The sequence below is a fragment of the Pan paniscus genome, chromosome 4 (assembly GCF_029289425.2).
Source record: "Pan paniscus chromosome 4, NHGRI_mPanPan1-v2.0_pri, whole genome shotgun sequence".
Lineage (NCBI taxonomy): Eukaryota > Metazoa > Chordata > Mammalia > Primates > Hominidae > Pan > Pan paniscus.
In genome coordinates, this window is record NC_073253.2 from 32369577 (window position 1) to 32397331 (window position 27755).

The 27755-nt window shown below is 40.1% G+C and overlaps 1 protein-coding gene across 1 annotated transcript in view; it reads left to right on the top strand.

The window, feature by feature from the left end:
• The window catches only part of TMEM167A (transmembrane protein 167A), a 230032-nt gene that overhangs the window by 144860 nt on the left and 57417 nt on the right, over positions 1-27755 (top strand). Inside the window, exons 4-6 of the mRNA XM_063604412.1 lie at positions 13363-13557; positions 14651-14802; positions 27621-27717. Of these exons, the coding sequence (XP_063460482.1) occupies positions 14675-14802; positions 27621-27717 (225 nt within the window). The 5' untranslated portion in view covers positions 13363-13557; positions 14651-14674. The remainder of the gene's footprint in view (positions 1-13362; positions 13558-14650; positions 14803-27620; positions 27718-27755) is intronic.

The following is a 27755-nucleotide window of genomic DNA, read 5'->3' on the forward strand; positions in this document are numbered from 1 at the left end:
TGTTTGTAGTATTCTCTGATGGTAGTTTGTATTTCTGTGGGATCGGTGGTATATCCCCTTTATCATTTTTTTATTGCGTCAATTTGATTCTTCTTTCTTTTTTTCTTTATTAGTCTTGCTAGCGGTTTATCAATTTTGTTGATCCTTTCAAAACAGCTCCTGGATTCACTAATTTTTTGAAGGGTTTTTTGTGTCTCTGTTTCCTTCAGTTCTGCTCTGATTTTAGTTTTTTCTTGCCTTCTGCTAGGTTTTGAATGTGTTTGCTCTTGCTTTTCTAGTTCTTTTAATTGTGATGTTATGGTGTCAATTTTGGATCTTTCCTGCTTTCTCTTGTGGGCATGTAGTGCTATAAATTTCCCTCTACACACTGCTTTAAATGTTTCCCAGAGATTCTGGTATGTTGTGTCTTTGTTCTCGTTGGTTTCAAAGAACATCTTTATTTCTGCCTTCATTTCGTTATGTACCCAGTAGTCATTCAGGAGCAGGTTGTTCAGTTTCCATGTAGTTGAGCAGTTTTGAGTGAGATTCTTAATCCTGAGTTCTAGTTTGATTGCACTGTGGTCTCAGCGATAGTTTGTTATATTTTCTGTTCTTTTACATTTGCTGAGGAGAGCTTTACTTCCAAGTATGTGGTCAATTTTGGAATAGGTATGGTGTGGTGCTGAAAAAAATGTATATTCTGTTGATTTGGGGTGGAGAGTTCTGTAGATGTCTATTAGGTCCACTTGGTGCAGAGCTGAGTTCAATTCCTGGGTATCCTTGTTGACTTTCTGTCTCGTTGATCTGTCTAATGTTGACAGTGGGCTGTTAAAGTCTCCCATTATTAATGTGTGGGAGTCTAAGTCTCTTTGTAGGTCACTCAGGACTTGCTTTATGAAACTGGGTGCTCCTGTATTGGGTGCATATATATTTAGGATAGTCATCTCTTCTTGTTGAATTGATCCCTTTACCATTAAGTATGGCCCTCTTTGTCTCTTTTGATCTTTGTTGGTTTAAAGTCTGTTTTATTAGAGACTAGGATTGCAACCCCTGCCTTTTTTTGTTTTCCATTTGCTTGGTAGATCTTCCTCCATCCTTTTATTTTGAGCCTATGTGTGTCTCTGCACGTGAGATGGGTTTCCTGAATACAGCACACTGACGAGTCTTGACTCTTTATCCAATTTGCGAGTCTGTGTCTTTTAATTGGAGCATTTAGTCCATTTACATTTAAAGTTAATATTGTTATGTGTGAATTTGATCCTGTCATTATGATGTTAGCTGGTTATTTTACTCGTTAGTTGATGCAGTTTCTTCCTAGTCTCAATGGTCTTTACATTTTGGCATGATTTTTGCAGCGGCTGGTACCAGTTTTTCCTTTCCATGTTTAGTGCTTCCTTCAGGAGCTCTTTTAGGGCAGGCCTGGTGGTGACAAAATCTCTGAGCATTTGCTTGTCTGTAAAGGATTTTATTTCTCCTTCACTTATGAAGCTTAGTTTGGCTGGATATGAAATTCTGGGTTGAAAATTCTTTTCTTTAAGAATGTTGAATATTGGCCCCCACTCTCTTCTGGCTTGTAGAGTTTCTGCCGAGAGATCAGCTGTTAGTCTGATGGGCTTCCCTTTGAGGGTAACCCGACCTTTCTCTCTGGCTGCCCTTAACATTTTTTCCTTCATTTCAACTTTGGTGAATCTGACAATTATGTGTCTTGGAGTTGCTCTTCTCAAGGAGTATCTTTGTGGCGTTCTCTGTATTTGCTGAATCTGAATGTTGGCCTGCCTTGCTATATTGGGGAAGTTCTCCTGGATAATATCCTGCAGAGTGTTTTCCAACTTGGTTCCATTCTCCCTGTCACTTTCAGGTACACCAATCAGACGTAGATTTGGTCTTTTCACATAGTCCCATATTTCTTGGAGGCTTTGCTCATTTCTTTTTATTCTTTTTTCTCTAAACTTCCCTTCTCGCTTCATTTCATTCATTTCATCTTCCATCGCTGATACCCTTTCTTCCAGTTGATCACATTGGCTCCTGAGGCTTCTGCATTCTTCGTGTAGTTCTCAAGCTTTGGTTTTCAGCTCCATCAGCTCCTTTAAGCACTTCTATGTATTGGTTATTCTAATTATACATTCTTCTAAATTTTTTTCAAAGTTTTCAACTTCTTTGCCTTTGGTTTGAATGTCCTCCCGTAGCTCGGAATAATTTGATCATCTGAAGCCTTCTTCTCTCAGCTCGTCAAAGTCATTCTCCGTCCAGCTTTGTTCCATTGCTGGTGAGGAACTGCATTCCTTTGGAGGAGGAGAGGCGCTCTGCTTTTTAGAGTTTACAGTTTTTCTGCTCTGCTTCCCATCTTTTTGTGGTTTTATCTACTTTTGGTCTTTGATGATGGTGATGTACAGATGGGTTTTTGGTGTGGATGTCCTTTCTGTTTGTTAGTTTTCCTTCTAACAGACAGGACCCTCAGTTGCAGGTCTGTTGGAGTACCCTGCCATGTGAGGTGTCAGTCTGCCCCTGCTGGGTGGTGCCTCCCAGTTAGGCTGCTCGGGGCACAGGGGTCAGGGACCCACTTGAGGAGGCAGTCTGCCTATTCTCAGATCTCCAGCTGCATGCTGGGAGAACCACTGCTCTCTTCAAAGCTGTCAGACAGGGACACTTAAGTCTGCAGCGGTTACTGCTGTCTTTTAGTTTGTCTGTGCCCTGCCCCCCAGAGGTGGGGCCTACAGAGGCAGGCAGGCCTCCTTGAGCTGAGGTGGGCTCCACCCAGTTCGAGCTTCCGGGCTGCTTTGTTTACCTAAGCAAGCCTGAGCAATGGCGGGCGCCCCTCCCCCAGCCTCGCTACCGCCTTGCAGTTTGATCTCAGACTGCTGTGCTAGCAATCAGCGAGACTCCGCGGGCGTAGGACCCTCGGAGCCGGGTGCCGGACACAATCTCCTGGTGCGCTGTTTTTTAAGCCCTTGGGAAAAGTGCAGTATTCGGGTGGGAGTGACCCGATCTTCCAGGTGCTGTCTGTCACCCCTTTCTTTGACTAGGAAAGGGAACTCCCTGACCCCCTGCGCTTCCTGAGTGAGGCAATGCCTCGCCCTGCTTCAGCTCGCACACGGTGTGTGCACCCACTGACCAGCACCCACTGTCTGGCACTCCCTAGTGAGATGAACCCGGTACCTCAGATGGAAATGCAGAAATCACCCGTCTTCTGCGTCGCTCACGCTGGGAGCTGTAGACCAGAGCTGTTCCTATTTGGCCATCTTGGCTCCTCTCCCATATACCCATTTTTATAACAATAGTAACTTGATAATATATATGTAAAATAAATTTGAAAAAACAAGACGCCATATGGTTAACAGTGCTTGTCTCTCTGGGCTACTGTTACCAAGGACTCTCATCTAGTTCTATTGTGTTTGAATATCACAACATGCATGTATTTTATATTTTCGAAAAGATAGGAACAAAAAGTAAAATTCGTTGTCAATTTGGGAAAAACGTAGGACAAACCATGCTCACTTTTTTCAAAATGTGTTTTGTAACTTTCACTGATTTGCTTCTCGTGACTCTCTACTTTCTAACTTGCTTCTTTGTGACTCTTAATTCACCACCGTAATAATCCTCTCAATCATCTCATAAAGATAAATGTTTGCCATTTGATATCCGTTCGTTAAATATCTGCTAATGTCTTGACAGATGAAGACATAAAGAAATTAACTGTCAGAATTATGCTTTATGATAATCAAACTTTAGCCCTGATCTTTTAGGATACATGATATCTATAAGTCACATCTTAATAGTAGCACTCCTGCACACTCCTCTTTATTTCAGAAAAATAATGAGGTATGTAAACACTTGTAAAGGACAAGATCATTTCCAAAGTAGTTAGCTCTTACAACTTATCCATCATAGGGAATCTCTCATTTTGTAGCAGAGATTTTGAGACCCGTGAATGTGAAGCCTGCACCACCCTCAAAGGAGGAAGAAGTTAAATGTCTCCTCCTTAGGAAGTGAAGCTCATAATTTTCTCCTTGAATATAGGCCTTAGGCAAGTTCTTTCAGACCCTGCATTTCCTTTAAGGAAGCAGTGAAAGGCCAACAAATTGGCAATCCCAAAATTAAAATTAGTGCTCTCACAAGTAGACCCTGTCCTTCCATTGTTCCAAATAGTTCAGTGTAACAGCTAAATAGCAGTTTTAGCATCTACATCATGTTATTTAGGGTTCAACCGTAATTCCATTCCTAATTTCAATTACCATAATAATTCTCTGGTAGAATAACTTTCTGAAAGTCAAAAATCAAAGCAGTTTCTACTGAGAGCTCCCAGGTCTGGCTAATTGCACAAATCAACATTGACCTCATTGGTCTATCTGGTTTTATATGTACTCACAGTCTTGTGTGGCTCTTTTCCGATTCCAAATAAAGGAATGAATCATATCTGGGATCTGGCGAGTAATCAACAATGACAAAGTTATTTTGTGGAAGGTTCTTTCCCTCTTCTTCAAAATGAAACCCAAATGGTTACTGAAGAGGAAATAAAGTCTTGCAGTTCTTTTTAGTTTTTCTGACCTGGTTTGTACCACCCTGTATCTTCCAGTATATTTTGATAAGGAATGACAAGAGTCTACATAGTTTACATTTTTTGGTATGCACAGAATATTCTTTATTTTAGAGCACAGGTATCTTTTCCTAACTTCTGTCCGGCTGCCAAGTGATCACACTCACGTCTTTGTGTTTTGTGTAGTCTCTCCGCCTCTAGAGCAAGTGGTATTTTATTTTATGAAAAGATAATCCTAGCAGCCTTTCACTTAAACAAGGGCATACATCCTAGTTTTAACTTAAAGGACACTTGTTAGGAAACGCCCTCATGATCTGAATGCTTTGTTGGCTTGGAGCACCGTTAGGATCTTGCTTGAGCAACTCCTGTCAGAGACTGTACCAAGAGTGGTCTCTAATCCCTAACCTGGATAATTTTGACCTTCTTTGTTTTATGACGCTATATTTCAATTTTGTGTCAGACAGAAAGATGCCACTTGAAGTAACTCCATCCACGAATCAGTTGGAGCACACGATAGCATTATTTCTGAATCTGGCAACAAAAGGGGTGATGAAGCCAGCTGTAGGCTGATTCAGGCAGCAGAGAACATCTGGGAGTATGTGCTTCATTATAATACTGGGTGGAATAACATGGCATCCTGGTGGTCAGATTATACATCATGAGATCTGTAAAGTCTGGAGGAGAAATGTGATGTGTCTTTTACCTATGAAGATGGTCATAAGACACCTCTCCATTATCTCCATGAGGTTGTGGAATGTCACAGATTGAATTGTGTCCCCCAAAATTTGTATGTTGAAGCCCTGACCCTAGTGTGTATTTGCAGATAGAGCTTTTGAAGAGTGATAAAACTTAAATGAGGTCATAAGGGTGGGAACTTAATCCAATATGAGAACAGGGAGAGATGGCACGGATGCACGTGCACAAAGCAAAGGCTATATGAGGGCACAGGGGGAAGACAGTCACCTGCAAGCCATAAAGAGAGACTGCAGGAGAAACCAATCCTGAGAAAAACCTAGATCTTAGATGTTCAGCCTCCAGAACTGTAAAGAAATTAATTTTGGTTGTTTTTGTCACCCAGCCTGTAACATTGAGTTATGGTAGCCCTAGCTGAGTAATACATGAACCAAAGCTATTTCCTTAGTTGGCAAGGACCACTTCCAATAGCAAAGTGCAGGAGGAGTGTGCCATCCAGACATTTAAAATGGTAGTGGTCACAGGAGGTATCTGAAAACACCTTGTGTCATACCATATCTCCATATCTACAATGGGGAAAGAAGAAAACTTGCAGTTCATTACAAAATTTCTTGGGGCAAATGTTGAAAATACTTAAAGTAGAACAAGATGTTACAGAACGATGTTTGTTCCCATATGTGATTCATAATTATTCAAAATGTATGTTGCTAAGTCTCTATATTACTGTAAGGGCACAGCTAATGGGACTCTCTAGAATATTAGCAGTTACTTTGTATATCACAAGTTTTTGTTAGTGTGTTACAGACTAGGAATAACACTGAAATAAATGCCATAATCTGGCAATAAAGCCCGAGGGAAGTAAACCTATCTTTGACACACTGTGTTTTAAAAAACTAAGTTAGTGTAGCAAATTTAAGCAAAGGCGGGGATAAAGCCCCCCTTCTGTGAACTGCAGTGTGTTATTACTAGAAAACCTAGATTCTGGGTCTAGACCTGACCCAGAGATTTCCCTTCAGTAAACCAGGCTTGCATGATAACATCTGTACAATTATTATACTTTTACTGCACTGACAGCTCTTTCCATATTTTTGTGATAAAACAATGTGGTAGGCCAGGCGTGGTGGCTCACACCTGTAATCCTAGCACTTTGGGAGGCCGAGGCAGGTGGATCACCTGAGTTCAGGAGTTCGAGACCAGCCTGACCAACACGGTGAAACCCCCATCTCTACTAAAAATACAAAAACTAGCCAGTAGTGGTGGTGCACGCCTGTAATCCCAGCTACTCAGGAGGCTGAGGCAGGAGAATCTCTTGAACCCAGGAGGCGGAGGTTGCAATGAGCCAAGGTCGCTCCACTACTGCACCCCAGCCTGGGCAACAGAGTGAGACTCTGTCTCAAAAAAAAAAAAAAAAAAAACAATAGAAAAACAAAACAAACAAACAAAAAAACCAATATTGTTTGGAGCCAGTATTTTTATCAGTTCTTATTGCTTAAAAGTGCCCTGCATGACAAAGCACTGAAAGCAACAACTAATCTAGTTCCTGGCATTCTTAACCTGAACAATTTTTAATTTTATCATTATTATTATTATTATTTTTACAATCAGTTATAAGCACATGCAGAATGTGATCAAGAACTAGTTGATTCTGTCTATGGCTTTTACTTACTCATGGCTTAAATGCTAACTTCGTTCCATCTTTTAAGAGAGACCCACGATATTTTCCATCATTATTCTCATGCAGAAAACAAGTTTTAAGCACCTTCTGCTGTCCATTGTCCTTCAGAAAAGACATTGCTTTGAAGGGACTTCCACAGCAGTTTTTTTCTAGAACAGGTGAGCATCGAAAGGATGAGAGGTAAAGAACAGGCCACAATACTTCTCATAAAGAGCCACTTCTGCAAAACAACTGTGATCAACAAGCAGTTTCTGAGCTCCTGTATCCAATGGATGTTTCTGTGTTGAGGCCATCTGGTAAAAACCCAGAGAGTCTACAGACTCAGTGCTGGGGGTGTTGACTGGTGGAATCCCAGGCTCTTTGTTGGGTGGCTCTGGATCTAACCCCTACTATTTGCAAGTGTCCTATACATATAGTAATATGTAATGGTAATAACACTTTATATCTTTATGTATCTTATTGTTTTCATTATTTCCCACCTCCAGGGGTTTTCATCTGTCTATTGGGACTGACCTTAAGCTACATATCCCAGAGTTTTGTATGGTCTTCTAATTGACTTCAATTTCTTTTTTTTCTTTTTTTTTTAATAAAAAAAAAAATTAGAGGCAGGATTTCACTATGTTACCCAGGCTGGTCTTGAGCTCCTGGCCTCAAGCAATCCCCCTGTCTCAGTGTCCCAAAGTGTTGAGATTACAGGTATGAGCCACCATTCCCATCTAAGTCTGCTTAAATCTGCAGAGACTTACCCTGAGTTCTCACTCTTCAGATCCTTTATTACTCTCAGGAAAGGTGAAACATTAAATTCCTAACACTGCCATACTGATGTAAGCCTTAAAACCAGGCCACAGAGTGGTACTTTTTTGTCCAATATAATACTGAGGCAGTGGGAATTATGAGACATCTTAAAATCAGACTTCACTCACCATGAACATACCAATTCTGGTTGTCTACAGATGGTTATTAAGAATTTTTAAGTTTTAAAAAAAATCTAAGTTAATATTACTCATTCAAGGGGTTCTGATCACTAAACATAATTTTAAAATCCTGTGTTTTGAATTCAATGACAAACTAAAATTAAGAGAAGCTTATCTGGGTATTCTGAATGTTTATGGCTGAACAATACCTTAGGATTTTAGTGCTTACAACTATTTCATTGGAACCAAAAAATGCCATGTTACTGTCATGTGCTAGTTAGAAAAGGAAGAAAAGATAATTTAGAAATAATGGCTTTGCACTAAGTAAACACCAAATCACATAGTTAGGTATCACTTCAAATTGAATCTTCAAAAGCCCACAGAGGTGGGGCATGTAAGCTCTCTGTCTTGTGAGAGGTAACATCATTTCCTCAAATATTGTCACATAATCCGTTAATTTTGATTTTTAAAATCATTTCTGTAATTTTGTTTAAATTTATTTATAAATCTGTTTTTATAGTTGTGTCAGAACTGTGAGAAAACAGAGATTGCAACTAATTTCTTTTTATATCTGTACACTTTGGCATTATAATAAATATTGTAGTTAATATTAATAGTTGGTGAAACTAACAGTCTAATAGGGAGACCAGAAATTAAGTTTTTACAATTGATAATAGAAGTCACAGGAAATACTCCCTTCAGTGAAAGTATTTAACACATTCTTCTTATCTTCTGGAAGTGATGGATGACGGTACCAGAACTTCAAGAAGCAGAGGTAATTCTGTGAAAAACAATCAATTAGCAGGGTCAAATTATGCCATCAATCACTTATATATAGATAGTCCCATTAACATTTATAATCTGATAAAAGTTTTGGCTCTCCAGCTAGTCCCCATAAATTATATCTACAACACCCCAAATTTGTATAGTGTTCAGCCTCAATTTAAAGCAATTTGAAATTAAATTGGCAAGGGTGTGGTGGGTGAAAATTGAACGGCAAAGCAGTATGGACCCCAGGGTAAAGTTAAATTTGAGGCCGGGCGCGGTGGCTCACGCCTGGAATCCCAGCACTTTGGGAGCTCGAGGTGGACAGATCACGAATTCAGGAGATCGAGACCATCCTGGCTAACATGGTGAAACCCCATCTCTACTAAAAATACAATAACAACAACAAAAAATTAGCCAGGCATTGTGGCGGACACCTGTAGTCCCAGTTATTTGGGAGGCTGAAGCAGGAGAATGGCATGAACCTGGGAGGCGGAGCTTGCAGTGAGCTGAGATCGTGCCACTGCACTCCAGCCTGGGCAACAGAGCAAGACTCCGTCTCAAAAAAAAAAAAAAAAAAAAAAATTATATATATATATATATATATATATATATATATATATATATATATATTTGAACCAGAGCCTGTTTATCTACCGTCTAGCCCTATTGACGTCTAAAAGCTTGCCAATCACACTCTGGGTTTTGGTTTTGTTTTTAAGAAATGAAACACTTTAGATACTGTCAAAGGCAGCACTGTACCCTAATGACTCTTGTGATTCTGGTGCATCTCTTTTCCATTCCTTTTCTTACGATATTAAATTACATGTGTATTCATGTATAATACATAGCTTTCTTTTACAGATTTTCAAAATTTACGTAAATGGTATTATATTGTATAACTGTGTTGTTGATTATTGCTACAACAATGCTATCTAGCAAACCACCCCAAAACTAGGTGATTTACAATAAGCATTTTTTCCCAAACTCATGAGGTTGCAAGTCAGCTAAAGTTTGGTTAATCAGATGGGCTCAGACAGGTAGCTGTGCAGAGTAGGCTGTGGGTCTTCTGGGTGTGGTTGTGTTCATGTCTGTTCCATATGTGTTTGTTCTGGGTTTGGGATGAAGAGGTAGAGGCTACCTGAGCCTTGCTCATCTCACAGAAGATCACCTGAATATAAGAGGATAGGAAGAAAGACGCCATGTCTCTGAGGTCTCCGTTGAAACTGACACATGGTCACTTCTGCCCACTTTTCACGAACCAAAGCCAATGATACAGCTAAACCTAGTTTCAGCGGGGCAAGGATATGTAATCCACAATTCTAGAGGAAGTTACTACAAAGCCACATGGCAAAAAGAACAGGGCATACAAAAAAAGTTAAAAAATGATTCAATATATCATAATATCATCTTGCAACTTGATTTTTCCCAAACACTAGATTTAGAAGGCCATCTATTTCAATACATGTTTTTCTTCATGTGTCCTTAATTGCTATATGGAATTCCATGGTATTAACACAGCAGTCATCCTTCAGGTCTTAGTTCAGACGTATCCTCAGGAAAGACCTTTCTGATAACTTTCCTGATAACTTCCCCTAACACACTCTTACTCTGTATAAGTCAGTTCCCCTAATGTGGCATTCTCAAAGCAAGAAGTACTTTTCTTTATAATGCTTTCTATTATTTTTAATTGTGTATTATTTTAATTATTTGGTTAATTTCTTTCTTCCCCACTGGACTACAAGCCAAAGGAAGTGATAATGTTTATTTTGCTCACTAGTGTGTCCTCAGTGCCTAGCACAAAAGAGATCGAAACATACTTCATGAATGAAGAATGTTCCTATGCAAACATTTCCAACCGCATAATTTTAGTAGAATTACTGTATCTAACTGTATGCATTGGTGAAACTTGTAGGAGGCAGGATTTCAGAATCAAAACCCCTGTCAGAGAAAGCAGGAAACTGGAGGTTGGTGCACACAGGGTATCTGACTTGGGAGCTGGAGGTTGCTGCACACAGGGTATGTGACTTGGGAGCTGGAGGTTGCTGCACACAGAGTGTCTGACTTGGGAGCTGTAGTAATGCTGGAGTCCCTGCAGCCAGTGGCAGTCATTGCTCTTCTGTTCTCTGTCAATAAAGAATTAAATATGCGTGTTTATGGGGCTCAGGGTTATTTTTCTTTGAGAGAGTTGATTGATGGAAGGTTAAATAAAGCCACAAGTTTTTACTTAAAGGAAACAGAGAAAAATGAAGAATTACTTTAATTATAAGCAGCGTGTCAAAAGAAATGTTTTCCAAATTAATCTTTTCTGGGAGTGAAACAACTCTTACTATAATTCATCTTAACTCCTCTGCAAAAACAGAGTTGGGGGACATCCTACCCAATCCTTCTCTTGTACACACACACACACACACACACACACACACACACACACACACACACACAGTGTGTTCAAGTCAACTCCCACTTAGATTGCGATAAACGACATGAACGAATTATAGACATTAAAGCTTTTCTTTCCAAGGTCTTTGCTTTCAAAATATTTGTTTTTGCTTTTCAAAAAAGGTTTGCTTTTCAAAATATTTGTTTTCCCATGTTTGGTGCGAGAACCACCCTTTTCTTGTTAAAGAAGAGGCTCATTCTAGAGAGTGACTGCAAAAGCCTCCATCCCACCATCACCACCTGATACCCCACATCCTAAGGGTCAAAGGTCAGATATGTTACACAACGAATTGTGTCTTTTAAAGGGAGCACGACTGAAATATTTCTGGATAGAAAAGGCAGAACATTCTTAGAATATCTTGACTGTTAACATTTGTTCCTAATCTATCAAAATTCTCTTACTCATGTTTGCAGAGTTGCTGAGTATTTTCTGAAGCCTTTTCAGAGTTGGAAATCAGTCAAATCCTAGTAGTAGCTAGGATTTAAAGGGATGGAGGAGGTGTCCTGTTGATGTCTCTTTTTCCTTCAACATCAACAAGAAAACCAAAGGTCTTTTTTTCTTAGAGGTTAGTGGGTTATTTTCCCCTTGGCCTTCCTAATGGAAATGTGTTGAGGGGGGAGGGTGATAGAAAAATAGGAGAGAGAAGGGGATATTTGGGGAGATGAAGGCATGACTCTAAGATTGAGGAAAGACTGAGGATGGTAAATGTAGGGTAAGTGTCAGGATTTAAGTAGCATCCTCCGACTAACTGCCATGAGCTCTGTATGGTGACATCATTGCCGTCCTGCAATCGGAAACCCCAAGAAAAGCAAAAGGAAAGAAAGTAAGAAGAAAGAGTGGGTGAAAAATTTGAGGCGTCCCATACAATAAGCTTTCATGGCCAAGAGGCAAAATCTTTGAGGGTTTTGCAGTTGCTTTCAGACTGGCCATGGTTTTGTTGTTGTTGTTTGTTTTTAACTTTACATACTTAGATTCTCTGGAGGTTCAAGAAAAGAGTTCACCATGTGTTGGCCTTGCCTGGTGTGATTTATAGTAATCAGTAACCCTCTGCAGCATTTAATGACACTTGGACAAAGCATACTCAAAGAATACAGGACGGGCTGGGCACAGCTCATGCTATAATCCCAGCACTTTAGGAGGCTGAGGCAGGAGAGTCACTTGAGGCCAGGAGTTTGAGACCAGCCTGGGCAACATGGTGAGACCGAATCTCCACAGAAAATTTAAAAATTAGTTGGGCATGGTGGTGTGCACCTGTAGACCCAGCTACTTGGGTAGCTGAGGTGGGAGGATCACTTGAGTCTAGGAGTTCCAAGCTGCAGTGAGCCAAGGTCACACCATTGCACTCTAGCCTGGGTGACAGAGCAAGACCCTGTCTCTAAAAAAAAAAAAAAAAGAGAGAGAGAGAATACAGGATAACTTCATGAAAACTTCCTAAAATACTGAGGAGTTGTCCAAGGAATGTTAGGTCTATAAGCAGTAGCAGAGTAGAATTGCAGCCAAGAGAGTAACTGAGGGTGAGTGGTAAATCTAAAGCTGGCTGTAAGGAGGCAGCAGGGAATAAAATGCCAAAAGAAGCAGATCCTCTATTTGTATCTCTATTCGTATCTCAGCTGAGGAGGGCGACCAGATGCATGAAAACAACTGACCAAGAGCCTGGAAAGAGAACATTAGGTTGTTTCTTCCTCCCCACATGCAAGGGAAATGGTCATAGTCTTAGAAATAGATTGGAATGGATATTCTGTGCTCACCACCTACCACCCCCTAATACCGACACTGAGCATTTGTTTTGGTGATTTGCTCAGGGTCAATTAACCTTTAGAAGCTCTTAGCATAAAAATATGATGAGTCCTCCACGTTAGTGATCAGAATAAGACCTAAAGAGTGAAGCACAACTTGCAGGAATGCTGAAATCAAAATTGCTTTTTTCTAGATGTTTTGATTGCTAAAAGCTGTGTGATTTCACGAAGCTTAACTTTGCTCATTGGCATGGGGTTGGTGGCTCAGCTTTGCTAGTGTCTGTGCCCAAGCTGAGTCAGCCTGCTGTTTTATCTACCGTGGACGTGTCCAGATCCAGAAGCTGGAAATGGCAGAGGGAGAGGGGCCAGCACTCATAAGGCTTGCACAGGTGCACTGTGGAAAGACTTTCTGAATCCATTTCCCTCCGAAGGGGCCACAGGTCCTAGGCCTCAGCACCCCTAGGCAGGCGGTAGCCCTCCTTCTCACCAGGGGCTGCTGCATTGGAGCCGTGGAAGTGCCCTGGTGGTCACTTTGCAGTTTAACTTCCAGGCTGCACAGTAACACCACTGGAGGGAAAATGTCTGTATTTGAAGTAATCATAGGCTTTCTCCTCTAATACCAGCCTGTCCTGCCAACGTGCCAGCAGCACAAAGGGCCCCACTATTTATCCTCCATCACAGAGTAAGTGGCCTATCCCCCCGCCGCTTGGCTCCAAGCTCCCTGTCTGGACAGGACACAGCTGGGCTTTCATCTAAGGAGGGGAGAACTCCAGCTGATTACTTTTGTTTGGCCTTCACTGAAGACAACAGAGCAGGAGGTACTTTTGCATTTTGTCTTGTGGTGAAAGTCCCAATGTGGGGTAACTCAAGAAGATTTTCTCCTCAAGCAAAGGCTAACTCGTGGGGAAGAATCACAATTTTTTAAAAACGACCATTAAGAAGATCAGCCAGAATTTTATGCAGAAAACATGTATTACTTGCATCATCAGAAAAATAAAACCACATTAACTTAAAGAGGAAAAAAGAGGAAATTATCTGAATATTTTAAGCAATTATCTTAAGGATAAATTGGGTTTTCTCCTCACTCTCTCATTGGCAGTCTCCTATACCCTAATGGCCCCAACTTTCACCTGTAAACTGGAGTTCCCAAAATTTATATCCTCAGACCCATCTTTCATATAAGCCTCCAACTTACATATACCCAACTGACTTCTTGGCATCTCACTTTATGTATATCACAACCTCTTCACATTTAACACCTCAAATACTGAAATTCTTTCTTCTTTCATGATCTTCCCCCAATTTTTACCTCCTTCTAGATTCTTTCCTTCTAGATTCTTGCTTTTACCTCCTTCTAGCTTCCTTCCATACAATCAATTATCATTCCCATTGTTCAAGTTACCCTATGTCTCCTCTTTTCCTTCTTCCTTTATCCTATCAATTTATCTTATTATAACAGCTAACTTTTACTGAGCATAAATTCTGTGCCAGATATATTATTCTAATTGCTTTATATGTACTATTACATTTAATCCTCACAACAACTCCAATAAATAAGTGCTATTATAACCCCCCACTTTACAGATAAAGAAACAGAAGTACAGAGATGTTTTATAATTCTCTATATAATGTCATTAAAAATAGGCTAGTAGGAGATCAGTGATTTGGATCCAGGCTGATTTGCTCCAGAGCCTAGGCTCTTAACCTCAATGCTATACTGCTTTCTAAAATTATTGTGTATTTATATAAATTTAAATGTGTGCATTTTCATCCCATAGATACTACCTAAAGTTCTGACCATGATGTAGGTAGATAATTCATCCTTCAGAATTAAGTTTCTAATGCACAAATGTTTTCTTGTCACCATCCACTTAATTTCAACGGGTCATTTTCTGAATTTGTCATTTTCAGAGGCATATTGCTACATTTGGGTCAATGCATACATATGTGGTTTCGTTAGCTCCAGCGGGGGCTAATCCTCTGACAGAGCCACCTCTCACACGAAACACTGAATGGAGGCGATCCCGAGATGGATGGAGCAGCAGCAGCGCAGGTTGCTGCAGGTAAGCGAAGTCACTCAGAGAAGTGCCAGGCTGGGTTCAGGAAAGCATGTGTCCATGGAACATGAGGGAATATTTCCTTCTTCACATGATCAGGGCAGGATGCAGTTGTGCTCAAACCATGACTGAAAAAATTCTGCAGTAACTAGAGATGCAAGTTTATTCTACTGCACCACCAGAAATTCCAGTCTGCAAAAGCATGTAAGAAACTCACAGATATTGGGAAAGATGGGTCTGGAGGACAAAGTTCAAACTATTGCCATGTCAACAACACCATTTTTCCATTCTCTGGTGTCATCTACCTTCCCTTCACCTCATGCTCTGCTCTAGCTCTAAAGGCTTTGTGCTCAGAGCACACTTTCCTCTTTCATGCCTCCTTATCTAAATATTCCACTCCTTCTGCCTAGGATACCCTTTCGTATCTTGTCTTTTTGGAAAGTCTGTCTTTCTTTTTTTTAAATTAGGGTTAAGTTCAAAGATCATGTTCATCTCTCATGCCACCCCTACCCTTTGCACTGGATAGATAAGCTGCTCTTCTTCATTATCCTGTATTCCTACACTTGCCTAAAGCACATCCTAGTGTGGTGTGGAATATGTAATACTGTACTTAATAGTTCATTCTTCTGTCTCCCTCTCCAGACTTATGAGCTCCTTAAAAGTAGGGTCTCAGCCCTGGTCATCCACTACATAACACATCGGAGGTCCTCTATAGATATTGAAATGATGGAAGAAAGACTGTTTCTAAACTATTCAGATGGTCAGGTCACAAATATGGTTTTGAATTAGCTAAATTACCTGGATAGTATGTTCTCTTTACTTTATCATTTTTTTTTGTTATGAAGGACAAAACATCAGAAAGCTTTATTTCAGCTAGTTGTTTCCTTTTTCTCAAATACATGGAAATACCTATTATAAAAACTTTTAGCTGAGATGCTTTAATGGAAGCTCAGGGTAAAGGAAAGGGGTTTCTCTGTGCCAGCAACTTAATGTTTCCTGTTTCAGCTGTGCTGCCAGAGATTGTAATTCAGGAACCAATCTCAAGCTGAGCAGAGGAAAAAATGAGATGCTTCATGAAAATGGCCAAATGTCATCACCAGCTATTTTGTGAGAAGAGCTATGTTAGGAGCCATCCACATGTAAAATGGACTTTGACCAAATTCCATCCATCTGCAGGTCATGGAAGCTCACAACATGTATGTCTCCTGAGGGAGCCTTTTTGTTTTGTGCTTTTTCTGGCACTAAGAAATACAGACACTTGTGATTTACTACTGGGCACTTATAGGAATGGAGTCAACTATTTCCTAAGAAACTCAAAGACTGAAATGAGAAATTCAGAAAATAAAAATATTTTCTGTGTTAGAAAACTATATACCAGAAAGCCTGAAAAGTGAGGCAAAGGGCACAGAAATTCTGGTTAATAAGATGGTGTAGATTAGTGAGAACTTGAACATGTTTTTGCTTCCAGTATATTTTTTGGAATTTCTAAACTATATTAGTTCCCTTTCTTGCCTTAGGAATTACAGTACTGTGATCATGTGAGAAAAGATAGTTCTAAATATTAATAAATATTTTTAACTTCATCAAATACATCTTTGAAAATTTCGTGTTTTGATGTTTGAGGTCATAGTACCATAACATAGAGCAGGGATGCAGCATTGAAGAATTAAAGGGCGCCAAGTTAGAAATCTAAGAATCCAACTTTATCATTTATCACTTCCGTACCCTCGAGCCAGTCATTTAACCTCCAAAGTTTCAGGTACTTTAGCTGTAAAATAAATGGAAAAGGATATCGCTTCCATTCTCCACTCTGTATTCCTACCCAGCTCAAAAACAGGAACTTACTAATACTTCTCACCACACAGGCAAGTCTTTGGGACTGCTGTGATTTGGTTATTTGTTTGTCCTCACCCAAAGCTCGTGTTGAAATTTGATCCCCAATTTGTAGTGGTGTGGTTGGGCCTAGTGGAAGGTATTTGGGTCCTGGAGGCAGATTCTTCATGAAAGGCTTGGTGCTATCCTCCAGGTAATGAGTGTACATTCTCCTTCTGGCTAGACAGAATTAGTCCTCGTGGGAATGGGTTATTTCCCTTGAGCATGGGTTGTTATAAAGAGAGGTCCCACTTCCTGTTTGGTCCCACTTCATACATGCCTGCTTCCCCTTTGACTTCCTAGGCCATGTTTTGATGCAGCACAAAAGCCCTCACCAGAAGCCAAGCAGATGCTGGTGCCATGCTTCTTGTACAACCTGCAGCACTATAAGCCAATTAAGCCTCTTTTCTTTATGAACTGTCCAGCCTCAGGCATCCCTTTACAGCACCCCAAATGGGTTAAGACAGGGATCAAGCACCAGCTATTCTCTTTACTTCTTACTTCTCCTTCTCCTAGGAAGAAGGAATGACTTAACTGATTGAAGCAATTAGAGTCAAACATCTATTAGTCATGGTTTCTGTTTTTGGAAGAGATAATGCATCAATTGTCACTGTTTATGTGTGGTCTTTTTTTTTTTTTGAGACATAAGACTTTTAGCTTTGTTGTCAATTGCTCCAGAATCAAGAAGCGGGGTGGGGCAGGGTGGGGGATGAGGCATTAACTGGTAATCTGCAGTGATCTCAACAATAATATTTGTGATGTCAGTTCCGGATCAAGAGAGTAGAATGAACAACAAAGTTCCCATCAATCTCAGGACTCCCTGGAAATCCTAGTGATTTTAAGATATATAAAAGTAACAAAAAATAGATTTCATTAACAAAGAAGATAATTGGAGAGAGTTAACATCTGAACAGAGATTCCAACACATTTTTGAAATACAGAAAGAGAATAAAAACCTATTGAAATATGAAATGGAGCAGAGCAAAGTGCAGATGCAAATCCAGTAAGAGCAGACTGCAGTGGAGGTGGAGGTGAAAGTCAGTATTCTCACTGGAGGCACCAACTGAAGTTGGCAAATGAGGCAGAAGGTAGACATGGGAAGTCGAGCAAATGGGAAGATTATCCAGAGGTCTTTGAACCAAATTGCTCCCCAGTGCCTCTCATCCCGCTTTCCCTACACCAGCAAGTGGAATCTCCTTGATAAATAAAGTGGCTGAACTGCTTAGGCTTTTATTGGGGGTATAGAGGTTTAAAACCTCTTTGTTTTAGCATTTAGGGAAACTGCAACCTGTCAGCTGATATCCATATCACTCATATTGAAACAAAGCAGGTCATTTAACAAGCCCTTGCCTACATAAATAAACTGCCAGTCGAATTTCAAAGCAGTGAAGGGGAGTTTTTGAGAAAAGACCTATTCACACAGCAGCGCGGGAAACCTACACAAATTAACTAGAATAATGAGCCCCATTCTTTATTCTTAAAAGTGATTGGATAACAAATATATATGTTATATATATATATATATATATGTATGAAAACCAAAAGCACAAAGTAAAAGACCAAAATAATAAAACAGAAAAACCAACTCTGCAGAAAACAGAAGATAACTTAATAATAACAGCATTTATATTGCACTTATTTGAAGTCAGGCATTATTCCAAGAGCTTTATATATATTAACTCATTTCTTCCTGAGAACTATCTTACAAAATATGAATTTTTACCATCTCCATTTAACAAATAAGAAAACTGAAGCACAGGGAGGTGGAGTGAGTTACTGCTGTGTGAAAGGGCTGTATACAGGAAGCAGTCCCCAAATGCTGAAGGAGTTGAGAAACCAAAGAACCATGCAGACAAATTCAGTTTGCCGATAAAGGGTGCTTCATTGAGGGAACTTGCAGACAGAAATGGGGTCTTGAGCAGCAGCAAGACAGGTAGATCTCCACACTGCTACTCCCCAGATCCAAGGCTTATAGACCATAGGGAAAGGGTGTATGTGCTCCAGCAACACAAAGGCACCCTCCAGAAGAGGCAAGAATACTATATGCATCACAGCCTATAATTTCTGCAACAACATCAAGGTTGACCAAGTTCTTACACTAAGGACAGTAAATAAAGCAGGAATCAAGAAGCATTCATGATACTGGAACTAATCAGAAATCAACATGGCAGATTAGCATGAAAATAGGGCCACTTTTGTTTCCACAGTTACCCACAGTTATAGCTAAGTGGTGGAGCCCATGATTCTATCCAGGTCAGCTTGGCCCCAGAGTTTGCTCTCTAATTATCTGCCAATTTTAATTGGTATCCTAGTCACGATGTGAGAAATCATTACACTCATGTAATAAGAATAGAATGCAATGAATAAGGAACAGTTCATCTATAATAAAGAAACTTTAGAGATTCAAAACATGACAGCTAAAATAGAAAAGTTCAATAGGGCCAGGCACAGTGGCTCACACCTGTACTCCCAGCACTTTGGGAGGCTGAGGCAGGCAGATTACTTGAGCTCAGGAGTTCAAGACCAGCCTGGACAACATGGTGAAACCCTGTCTCTACCCAAAATACAAAAATTAGCCAGGTGCAGTGGTGTGCACCTGTAGTCCCAGCTACTTGGGAGGCTGAGGCAGGAGAATCCCTTGAACCCAGGAGGCAGAGGCTGCAGTGAGCTGAGAGAGTGCTTGGGCAACAGAGTGAGACCCTGTCTCAAAAAAGGAAAAGAAAAGAAAAAGAAAGATTCAATAGGACTTAGAGGACTGGAAGATAAAAGTAAAGTAATCTCAAAGAAAATAAAGTAAAAGAAATAGAAAAGATGAGGTAAAACTAAGAGACATAAAAGACCAATCTAGGAGGTTTAATATTTAACTAAAAAGATCTTCAGAAAAAATGTGTGTGTGTGTTTGTGTGTGTGTGTTTTAACAATTACCATTATGTGGTAGGATTTCAGAACACCAAGCATTCTACACATTTTTGAAGATAAAGCATGTCTCCTATCAATAAACAAAGATGAGACTAGTCTTAAACATCTCAACAGCAAGGACTGGATATTGGAAGACAGTGTAGCAATTCCTTCAAGATTTTGAAGGAAAATAGTTTCCAACCTAGAATTCTGTGCACAGTCATAATATAAAATACATGAAAGAAAAGTTAATACACTTAGAAACATGAAACATTAATGTTATAAATACATTTTCAATGCCACAAAAGAAATAGCACTCGAACATTAATTTTCTCAGCAAGGCAATTTTACTTCTATAGAAGGGTATGACTCACGGATGGAGCAATGGTGAGAGCACACCTGAACAAGGGAGGAGAAGAGATTTTTTTTTCCTGATGCAGGTAGCCCCTACTGCTGTGTCATTCCCCTGCTGGCTAGGGTTGGACCGCACAGTCTAAGCTAATTCTGACTGGCTATTTTAAAGAGAGAGGGGGTAGGAGTTGGAGTCACGGAGTGAGTAGTTTGGTGGGAAGGTGGTTACAGAACAGGTGATTCAGGATGATTCAGGTCAGAGCAGGTGACCAGGGGTGACTCAGGACGGAGGAGGTGACCAGGGGAACAGATGTGAACTACTGATTAGAACTGGTGGAAAAGGTTGTTTACTGAAACTAGGGGCGAGGAGAACAAGGAAGTTAAACTTTAAAATGGAGAACAAAGAACTGAACATACTGACATACTGATTCTTTGAAGAGAAATTTAGAACTCACTGTATTCAATATTAAGATCTAAGACTATTAACCTGCAATGTTTAAGACTGTACTCAAACATACATGGGATTGATGATTAGGGAAAGGACATAGAATCCAGGAAACAGGTTTCAACCTAGGAGAACAACAAAGAGGAGACCAAGGATGGAAGATCTGCTACTGATCTTCAGAGCCCTGGTCCAGACTGTGACAAGGGGATAATGATCTCAGGAGGTGGAAAAGGTAGAAGAAGCTGTTTTGTTTTGTTTTGTTTTGTTTTGGAGACGAAGTCTTGCTCTGTCGCCCAGGCTGGAGTGCAGTGGCACAATCTTGGCTCACTGCAAGCTCCGCCTCCTGGGTTCATGCCATTCTCCTGCCTCAGCCTCCTGAGTAGCTGGGACTACAGGTGTCCGCTACCATGCCCAGCTAATTTTTTTTTTTTTTGTATTTTTAGTAGAGACAGGGTTTCACCATGTTAGCCAGGATGGTCTTGATCTCCTGACCTTGTGATCTGCCTGCCTTGGCCTCCCAAAGTGCTGCGATTACAAGCATGAGTCACCGTGCATGTCCAGGTAGGGGAAGATTTATCCATCATGGTCAAAGACTGAATAAGCTTGATGAGAAAAGTTGAAGGAACCCAGGGCAAACCAATACTCTTATTCCAAAAATGAAGCCTTAAATATGACATGATTATTTAGTTATTGAGAATCTAGTTGATCTTGATCCCAAGAACAGTCTCTTTCAAGTAGGTCAATCAATAGTCATGATTTGAACATGCTGAAAAGAAAGTGTAATTCTTAGGTTATGTACTAAAAAGTACCAATACTGTCATAATATGTAGGCCATTTCTTGACTTCTAAATTTTATAGTCAACTTATGGACAAAGCACAGAGGCCTTAATTCTAATTACACAACATATTACATAATATAAATAGCAGCAACGTTGATGGTATTCAAGATACAGTCAGCAGAAAGTGGGAGAGAGAAAGTGGTGAGAGAAAGTGGTAAGATAAAGTGAAAGTGCATGTACTAAAATCCTCCCTTATTTAGAATGGGGTTCCAGATACAGTTGAACCAAAAAAAATTAGAAATATATAGAATTTAAAGTTACAAAGATAATCCATCCTCAAAAAAATTAAAGTTCTAATATAAGTAATAAACATTGGAAGGAAAAGAAGATGCTGGCAGTGAGCTGAATTTTCATTCTTTGTAGCAGGCAGCCAATGGATCATGTCTGAACATTTTAAGTTAAGAATAGATTTAAAAATCTCTACTTTAGAGTTTAAATGTAACCAGCTGAATAACTAAAAACAAATTTAAAGTAAGTTGCTTTTGGGAAGCAGGATTGAGTTGAGGGAGGGAGTAATAGATTTGCTTTTCAATATTAGCTCTATATTATTTGATTTTTTAGCATTTGCTGGTATTATTTGATTTTTAAATGTTACTTATATCCTTAAATAACAACTCATCTCTATTTTATAGGACAGGACGAATGGGAAGATTGGATGGGATAATGGATCTCCTAAAGTATCACACACCTATAGCAACATGCAAACAAAGGATACCAATAAAGTAATACTATCGTGAAAGGTATTAGAAAATGTGAGGTGCTATACAAATACCAGTCATTACAGATAAGTACCACAGAATTTGGAGTGCACCTATGTTGAGCCCTAGCTATTTCACTTACTATAAAATCAATGTATCCTCACTGTGTCTTCAGTGAAATGTAAAATGGAGTCTGTATAGGGGTTAGGAACACAGACTCTAGAGTTTGACTGCCTGAGTTTAAATACCAACTCTACTATTTACTAGCTGTGTGACCTCAGGTAAATTAATGAATCCTTCTATGTCTCAATTTTCTCATTAGTAAAATGCGATCAATGTGAAGATTAAATGAGTTAATGCATATAAAGCCTGTAGAAGAGTGCCTCTCTCAAAGTAACCCTATATACATGTTTGCTGTTTCAACTGCATAATAATATTAAAAGATTTTTTCAATCTTTCATATTATTTCTTTTTTATATATGTAGGTGTCAGGAAATCCTAATGCATGATAGTTGTGCAACCTTCTTAGGTCACTGGCAAACCATGATGTGTGTAAGCTTAAAGCATAATTAATTAAAGAAAAACACTGAAATTTAGAAGAAATTCTGACCCAGACACACACACAAGCTCATGTTTACATAGGTTAGCCAGGGACTGAACATTTATTAAACATCTTCCCATGTTGGGACACTGTTCAAGACTGTTAAGGCTACAAATATGTGGAAGACCTGGCCATCAAGGAGCTTACAGATACTCATGGATCTACATGTGGGGAGGAAACAAGCAAGCTACTTCTGGAACCATTTGGCGGCTTGGCAGCTTGCTACAGAGAAGCTGAAGGGTAGAGCTGAGCCCTACCTCCTGCTCTGTGAGGCGAATGATGATCCATCAGGAGCATAGAAGGGAGAACCTCCTCCTCCACTCTCCACCCGCCCCAAACACACAGTCTTTCCCACACAACACAGGCTTGCCTCCTTAGGCTCAGCAGAAGGGGGAATGAGCTTCCAGGAGTAACACCCAGCTCCTAGCCTCACTAGAGGACCACCCTGGAAAAGGACCTGCTTTACCCAAGTCTTCTCTGCCGCAGTGAAGAAGCCGCCCCCACACCACCAACCACAGGTGCTCTCCCAACCGAAATCAAAAAGCCACTGGTACTATCACCAACCTCTGTCATCCTGCCCCAACCGAAAATATATCACTTGCCTGCCGGCTTTGTCACGTAACTTATTTCTGCATTCAGGACTCACATAGGTCTGCCTGCAATTCCCTTTCATGTTTAGGGCCTGCTGAGGACTGAGCAGTGTGAAAAAATTGACTCAATCATTTTTCAACATTATTAACACCAATTTCTAATTTGTAAATAACATTGTTAGAAGTGCTAGAATTTACATTGAGTCCTAGTGAATAAATTACATCCTGAGAACACCAATAATGAGAAGGAGATTACAGTGACACCTCCAAGAAATAGGAACACTCTTAAGTGGCAACTGGGAGATGGAAGCAGCAGCGAAGGGCAAACCCTGGATGTACCATATGGATAATGAGATGTGTTGGTCATGAGCTTAGGGGCAGCAAAGTGACTCTCCTGTGCTCTGGGTGTGTGTGCTCTGGGAGGAAGGCTCTGTGTGTGGTGAGGCAACTGGGTCACATCCCGAGAGTGGTGGTTTCCGTGTAAAGCAGATGGGAGCTGGAGGAGGTGGGAGAAATGAGCTGTGTGAGTGAAACAGCTGTTTGAATGAAACATCCAACAGAGGATGACTCTGCCTTCTGGCTACCAAGGGTGGGGCTCCTGCTGTTCCATTCATGGTAAGAGACCAGATACTTGGGTAGGCAGCATAGAGAGACTCAGCTATGTTAGGGCAGGGCCTACATGGAATCAAATATCAGTGGTATCTTACATTTGCCCAACACATTATGACCTACAAAGTACTTGCAGATTCTTGATCTGATTTATGCCACACATTGGCCTGTGCTCTTGGCAGGGCACGTGTATTATCATCACTCTACGGGGAAGGAGATCCATACATGATCATATGACCAGTAGAAGAGCTAAGACAAACAAGTTGCCCTTTGGAGTCCTACTGTGGTGTTCCTTGCTCCACGTCACACTGCCTTTCCTGGGAGATTTGTCAGGGCAGGTCTCAGTGAGCACTTTGTTGAGATTCTGCTCTCAGGAAGAGAGAAGTTAATTAGTTAAAGATGATTTCCATCACCTGAACCCAAGTCACGTACCAAACGTGAGCCATAAATGCTAAGAGGAGGTGATAGTTAATGCGAAGAAATGATGAGGAAGAATGAGCTGTTTCCATTAGCACATTAAATGGTAGCCTGTGGACTCCCCAAATAATTGATTACCCTCAGAAAACATTATTTACTTTGGTTTAGAATTGAATGAGGTTCGTTTGACCACTATTATATTTCTTGGTAAATAAAAACTGAAAAGAAAGACAATTTATTTAAATATAATGAGTTCTTTAAAAATATAAAAGACTATGTTCAAAGAATTATTGTTATTTGTTATTAACAATACCCTAAAATTAAACATTATCCCAAACTGAGTAGGCTGTACATTAAATTGTTCATGAGTCAAATAAGAAATGAATACTCTATTGAAACCAAAGCAAAATTATTTTATCCCCAGTAAGAAAATTCTCCTTCTTACCACCCCCAGAGTTTCCACACAGATTAGATAATGGCCTATTTTATTTTAACAAAACTTTTGGCAAAATGTTGACAAGCCACAAATGTGGCCTCTGAACCCAGGGACCAAAAAGACTAATACTGTTCCTTTGAGAAACACACAGTTTGTCCAACAATCAGAAGAAAAATAGAAAACCATACTTGAATCCAACCTGGAGTCACAAGTTAGTGAATTCAACTGTCTCAATTATAGGGTGAAACTTTTCATAAGTCAGTTGCCATCAAGTCACAAAGCACCATATCTATTTTTATTTTTACTATATTTTGTGGTGGTCCCCAAGATAAATTAATGGCTAGCTTAGTGTTTTCAGTTGTTTATTCATTCATCACTCTTATGGGAACACGGAAACATTCAGGCTGTGCAATTCAGTCAGATTATATAAAACCTCCCTTAAATAACAAGACAGATACATCTGGTCCCTTTCACAGGGTAGTCACATAGCTGGCTAGAGTCAAATCTGGCTAATTAATCAGAAAGAATAAAAACTAGACATCTTGTATTCAACTATGTATGTATAACTATGAGCAATGGAATTGAAAACTCATTCTAGATCCCACGAGGCTTTCAGAAGAAAAGTACAGAGAATGTATCTTGTATTTGACTTAATAGTTTTGTCACTTTAACCAAAATGTTATTCTTGGTCCTAGGAAGACAATGATATTAATGATATTCCTTATCATACACATATTTTCTCTGTATAACTATAGGTTTAAAATTTCAATCATGAGATGATGGTTTATGAAAGTTTGTGGGCTTGCATCCCTATCTCTTATGTGCCTGAAGAACGGTTGGGCTTGTTTGGTTAGTGCCTCAGCAGCAAAAAATTGTCCACACAGTGTATCAAGTCCATTCATCCATCTCATTCATGGTGCAAATATGGCCATGTGGCTTGTTCAGTCCCTCTAGAAACCATGTATTTTATACAGTGACAAACTTCTGTCTGGCCAGCCTTGACTAGAACACAAAAGATATTGGACCTTCATGGATGGTTCATCCCGGACCTTTCGCCTGTTAGTGAAAAAACAGCTCTTGAGATCAACCAGCTGTGGGCCCTGTACCATTATCTCTCTCTGCAATCCCCTAACCTGGCTGTGTAGTCCATTTCACACAGCCAGTGAACACACAACAGAAAACCCAGAGAGCCTTCAGGAAGTCAGCCTGTGTTCAAAGCTTCCACTAACAGCCACCTGCACCGACTGCACCACTTCTCTGCCCTGGCGCATGTTGTGCACCCTCTTTTGGACTTTTTTTTAGGATAGCAGAGCTTCTCGTCCCCTCTGATCCTGATTCTACAAGGCTTTTATTTACTAAGTAGAGCACAGCAAGCAACGTATACCAGAGCCAAACTCACATGGTAGAAATTCCCTGAGGGTATTATACTAAACACACTGCCTCCTTCCTATGAATGATAAAGTGAGAAGAGTGACAAATCTGCATTCTGCTTCATTACACAAAACATACAACCCCTCAGGGCTTCATCTAAGAGGAATCTAAGGACTAATACAATATCATAGAAGTTCCACACCATAAATGAAGAAACTGATACATCAAGAAGTAGTAAAGTAATTAATCCAGGTCAATAAATAGAGTAATGCATTCATTTCCTATTGCTGCTGTAAGAAATTACCACAAGCTTGAAACAGCACAAATTTGTTATCTTAGAGTTCTGGAGGTCAGGAGCCCAAACTGAGTTGGCAGTGCTGAATTCCTTCTGGAGGTCCCAGGAGAGAATCCATTTCCTTGCCTTTTCTAGCATCTATAGGTTACTGGCAGTTTTTGGCTCATGGCCCCATTAACCATCTTCAAAGCCAGCAGCATGGTATTATCAAATCTTTTTCCTCTATGAGCTCTGCTTCTGTTGTCTTGTCTCTTCTCTGACTCTGACACTTCTTCCTCTCTCTTATACAAACCCCTGTGATTGCATTTGTCCCACCTGGCTAATCCAGAATAACCTCTCCATCTCAAAATCCTTAATTTAATCACAAACTCAAATTTATTTTGCCATGTAAAGTAACATTCACAGGTTTGGGGAATTGTAGGGCATGGACATTTTTGGAGGGAAGAGCATTATTCTGCCTACCACAAATGACAACCAAAAAGTCTAATCTTCATCAGTGACTAAGGATCTAGCAAATATGTGTGTTAATTTCATTCAAACTACATTTAGTAACTAGATGCCAGGTACCATAACTGATAAACATCACAAAGCAAAGAATAGGCATAAAATGCTCATATATATATACATATATATATATAGATAGAGAGAGAGAGAGAGAGAGAGAGAGATGGAGTCTCGCTCTGTCACCCAGGCTGGAGTGCAGTGGCACAATCTCGGCTCACTGCAACATCTGCCTCCTGAGTTCAAGCGATTCTCCCAGCCTCCTGAGTAGTTGGGACTACAGGCACACGCCACCATGCCCAGCTAATTTTTGTATTTTTAGTAGAGACGGGGTCGCACCACATTGGCCAAGATGGTCTCGATCCGTTGACCTCATGATCCGCCTGCCTCAGCATCCCCAAGTGTTGGGATTACAGGCCTGAGCCACTGCACCCAGCCCCAAAGATATATTTTAAATGTAAGTCATAAATAAGGAAGACCTTTTAAGATCCTTTAGAATGGAAAAACTATTAATAGTGAACTGTGGTAACATACAAGACACAAAGAGCTCATATTTCTAATATTTTTTAAAAATGATTTTATAAATAAAAAAGAATGATATGAACAACCCAACAGAAAACAGGGGCAAAATGAGCAATTTATGTACCAAGGCATACAAATGAGCAATGCATATATTGTGAGAAGTCTTCTTTTATATCTCAGATCAGCAAGTACTATGTGCTGAATGTTTGTTTCCCCAGCAGTCATATGTTAAAGTGTTAACCCCCAAGGTGATTGATAGTAGTTGAAGGTGGGGGCTTTGGGAGGAAATCAGGGTTATATTAAGTAATGGGAGTGGAGCCTCCATAATGGGTTAGTGCCCTTATGAGATGGATGAACCAGAGCTTTTATTCTTCACCAGGTGTGGCTACAAGGAGAAGATAGCTGTCTGCAAACTGTCCTCATCAGACAATAGATCTGCTGGTATCTTGATCTTGGACTTGGAAGCCTCCAGAACTGTGAGAAATAAATGTTTGTTGTTTAAGCCACCCAATAT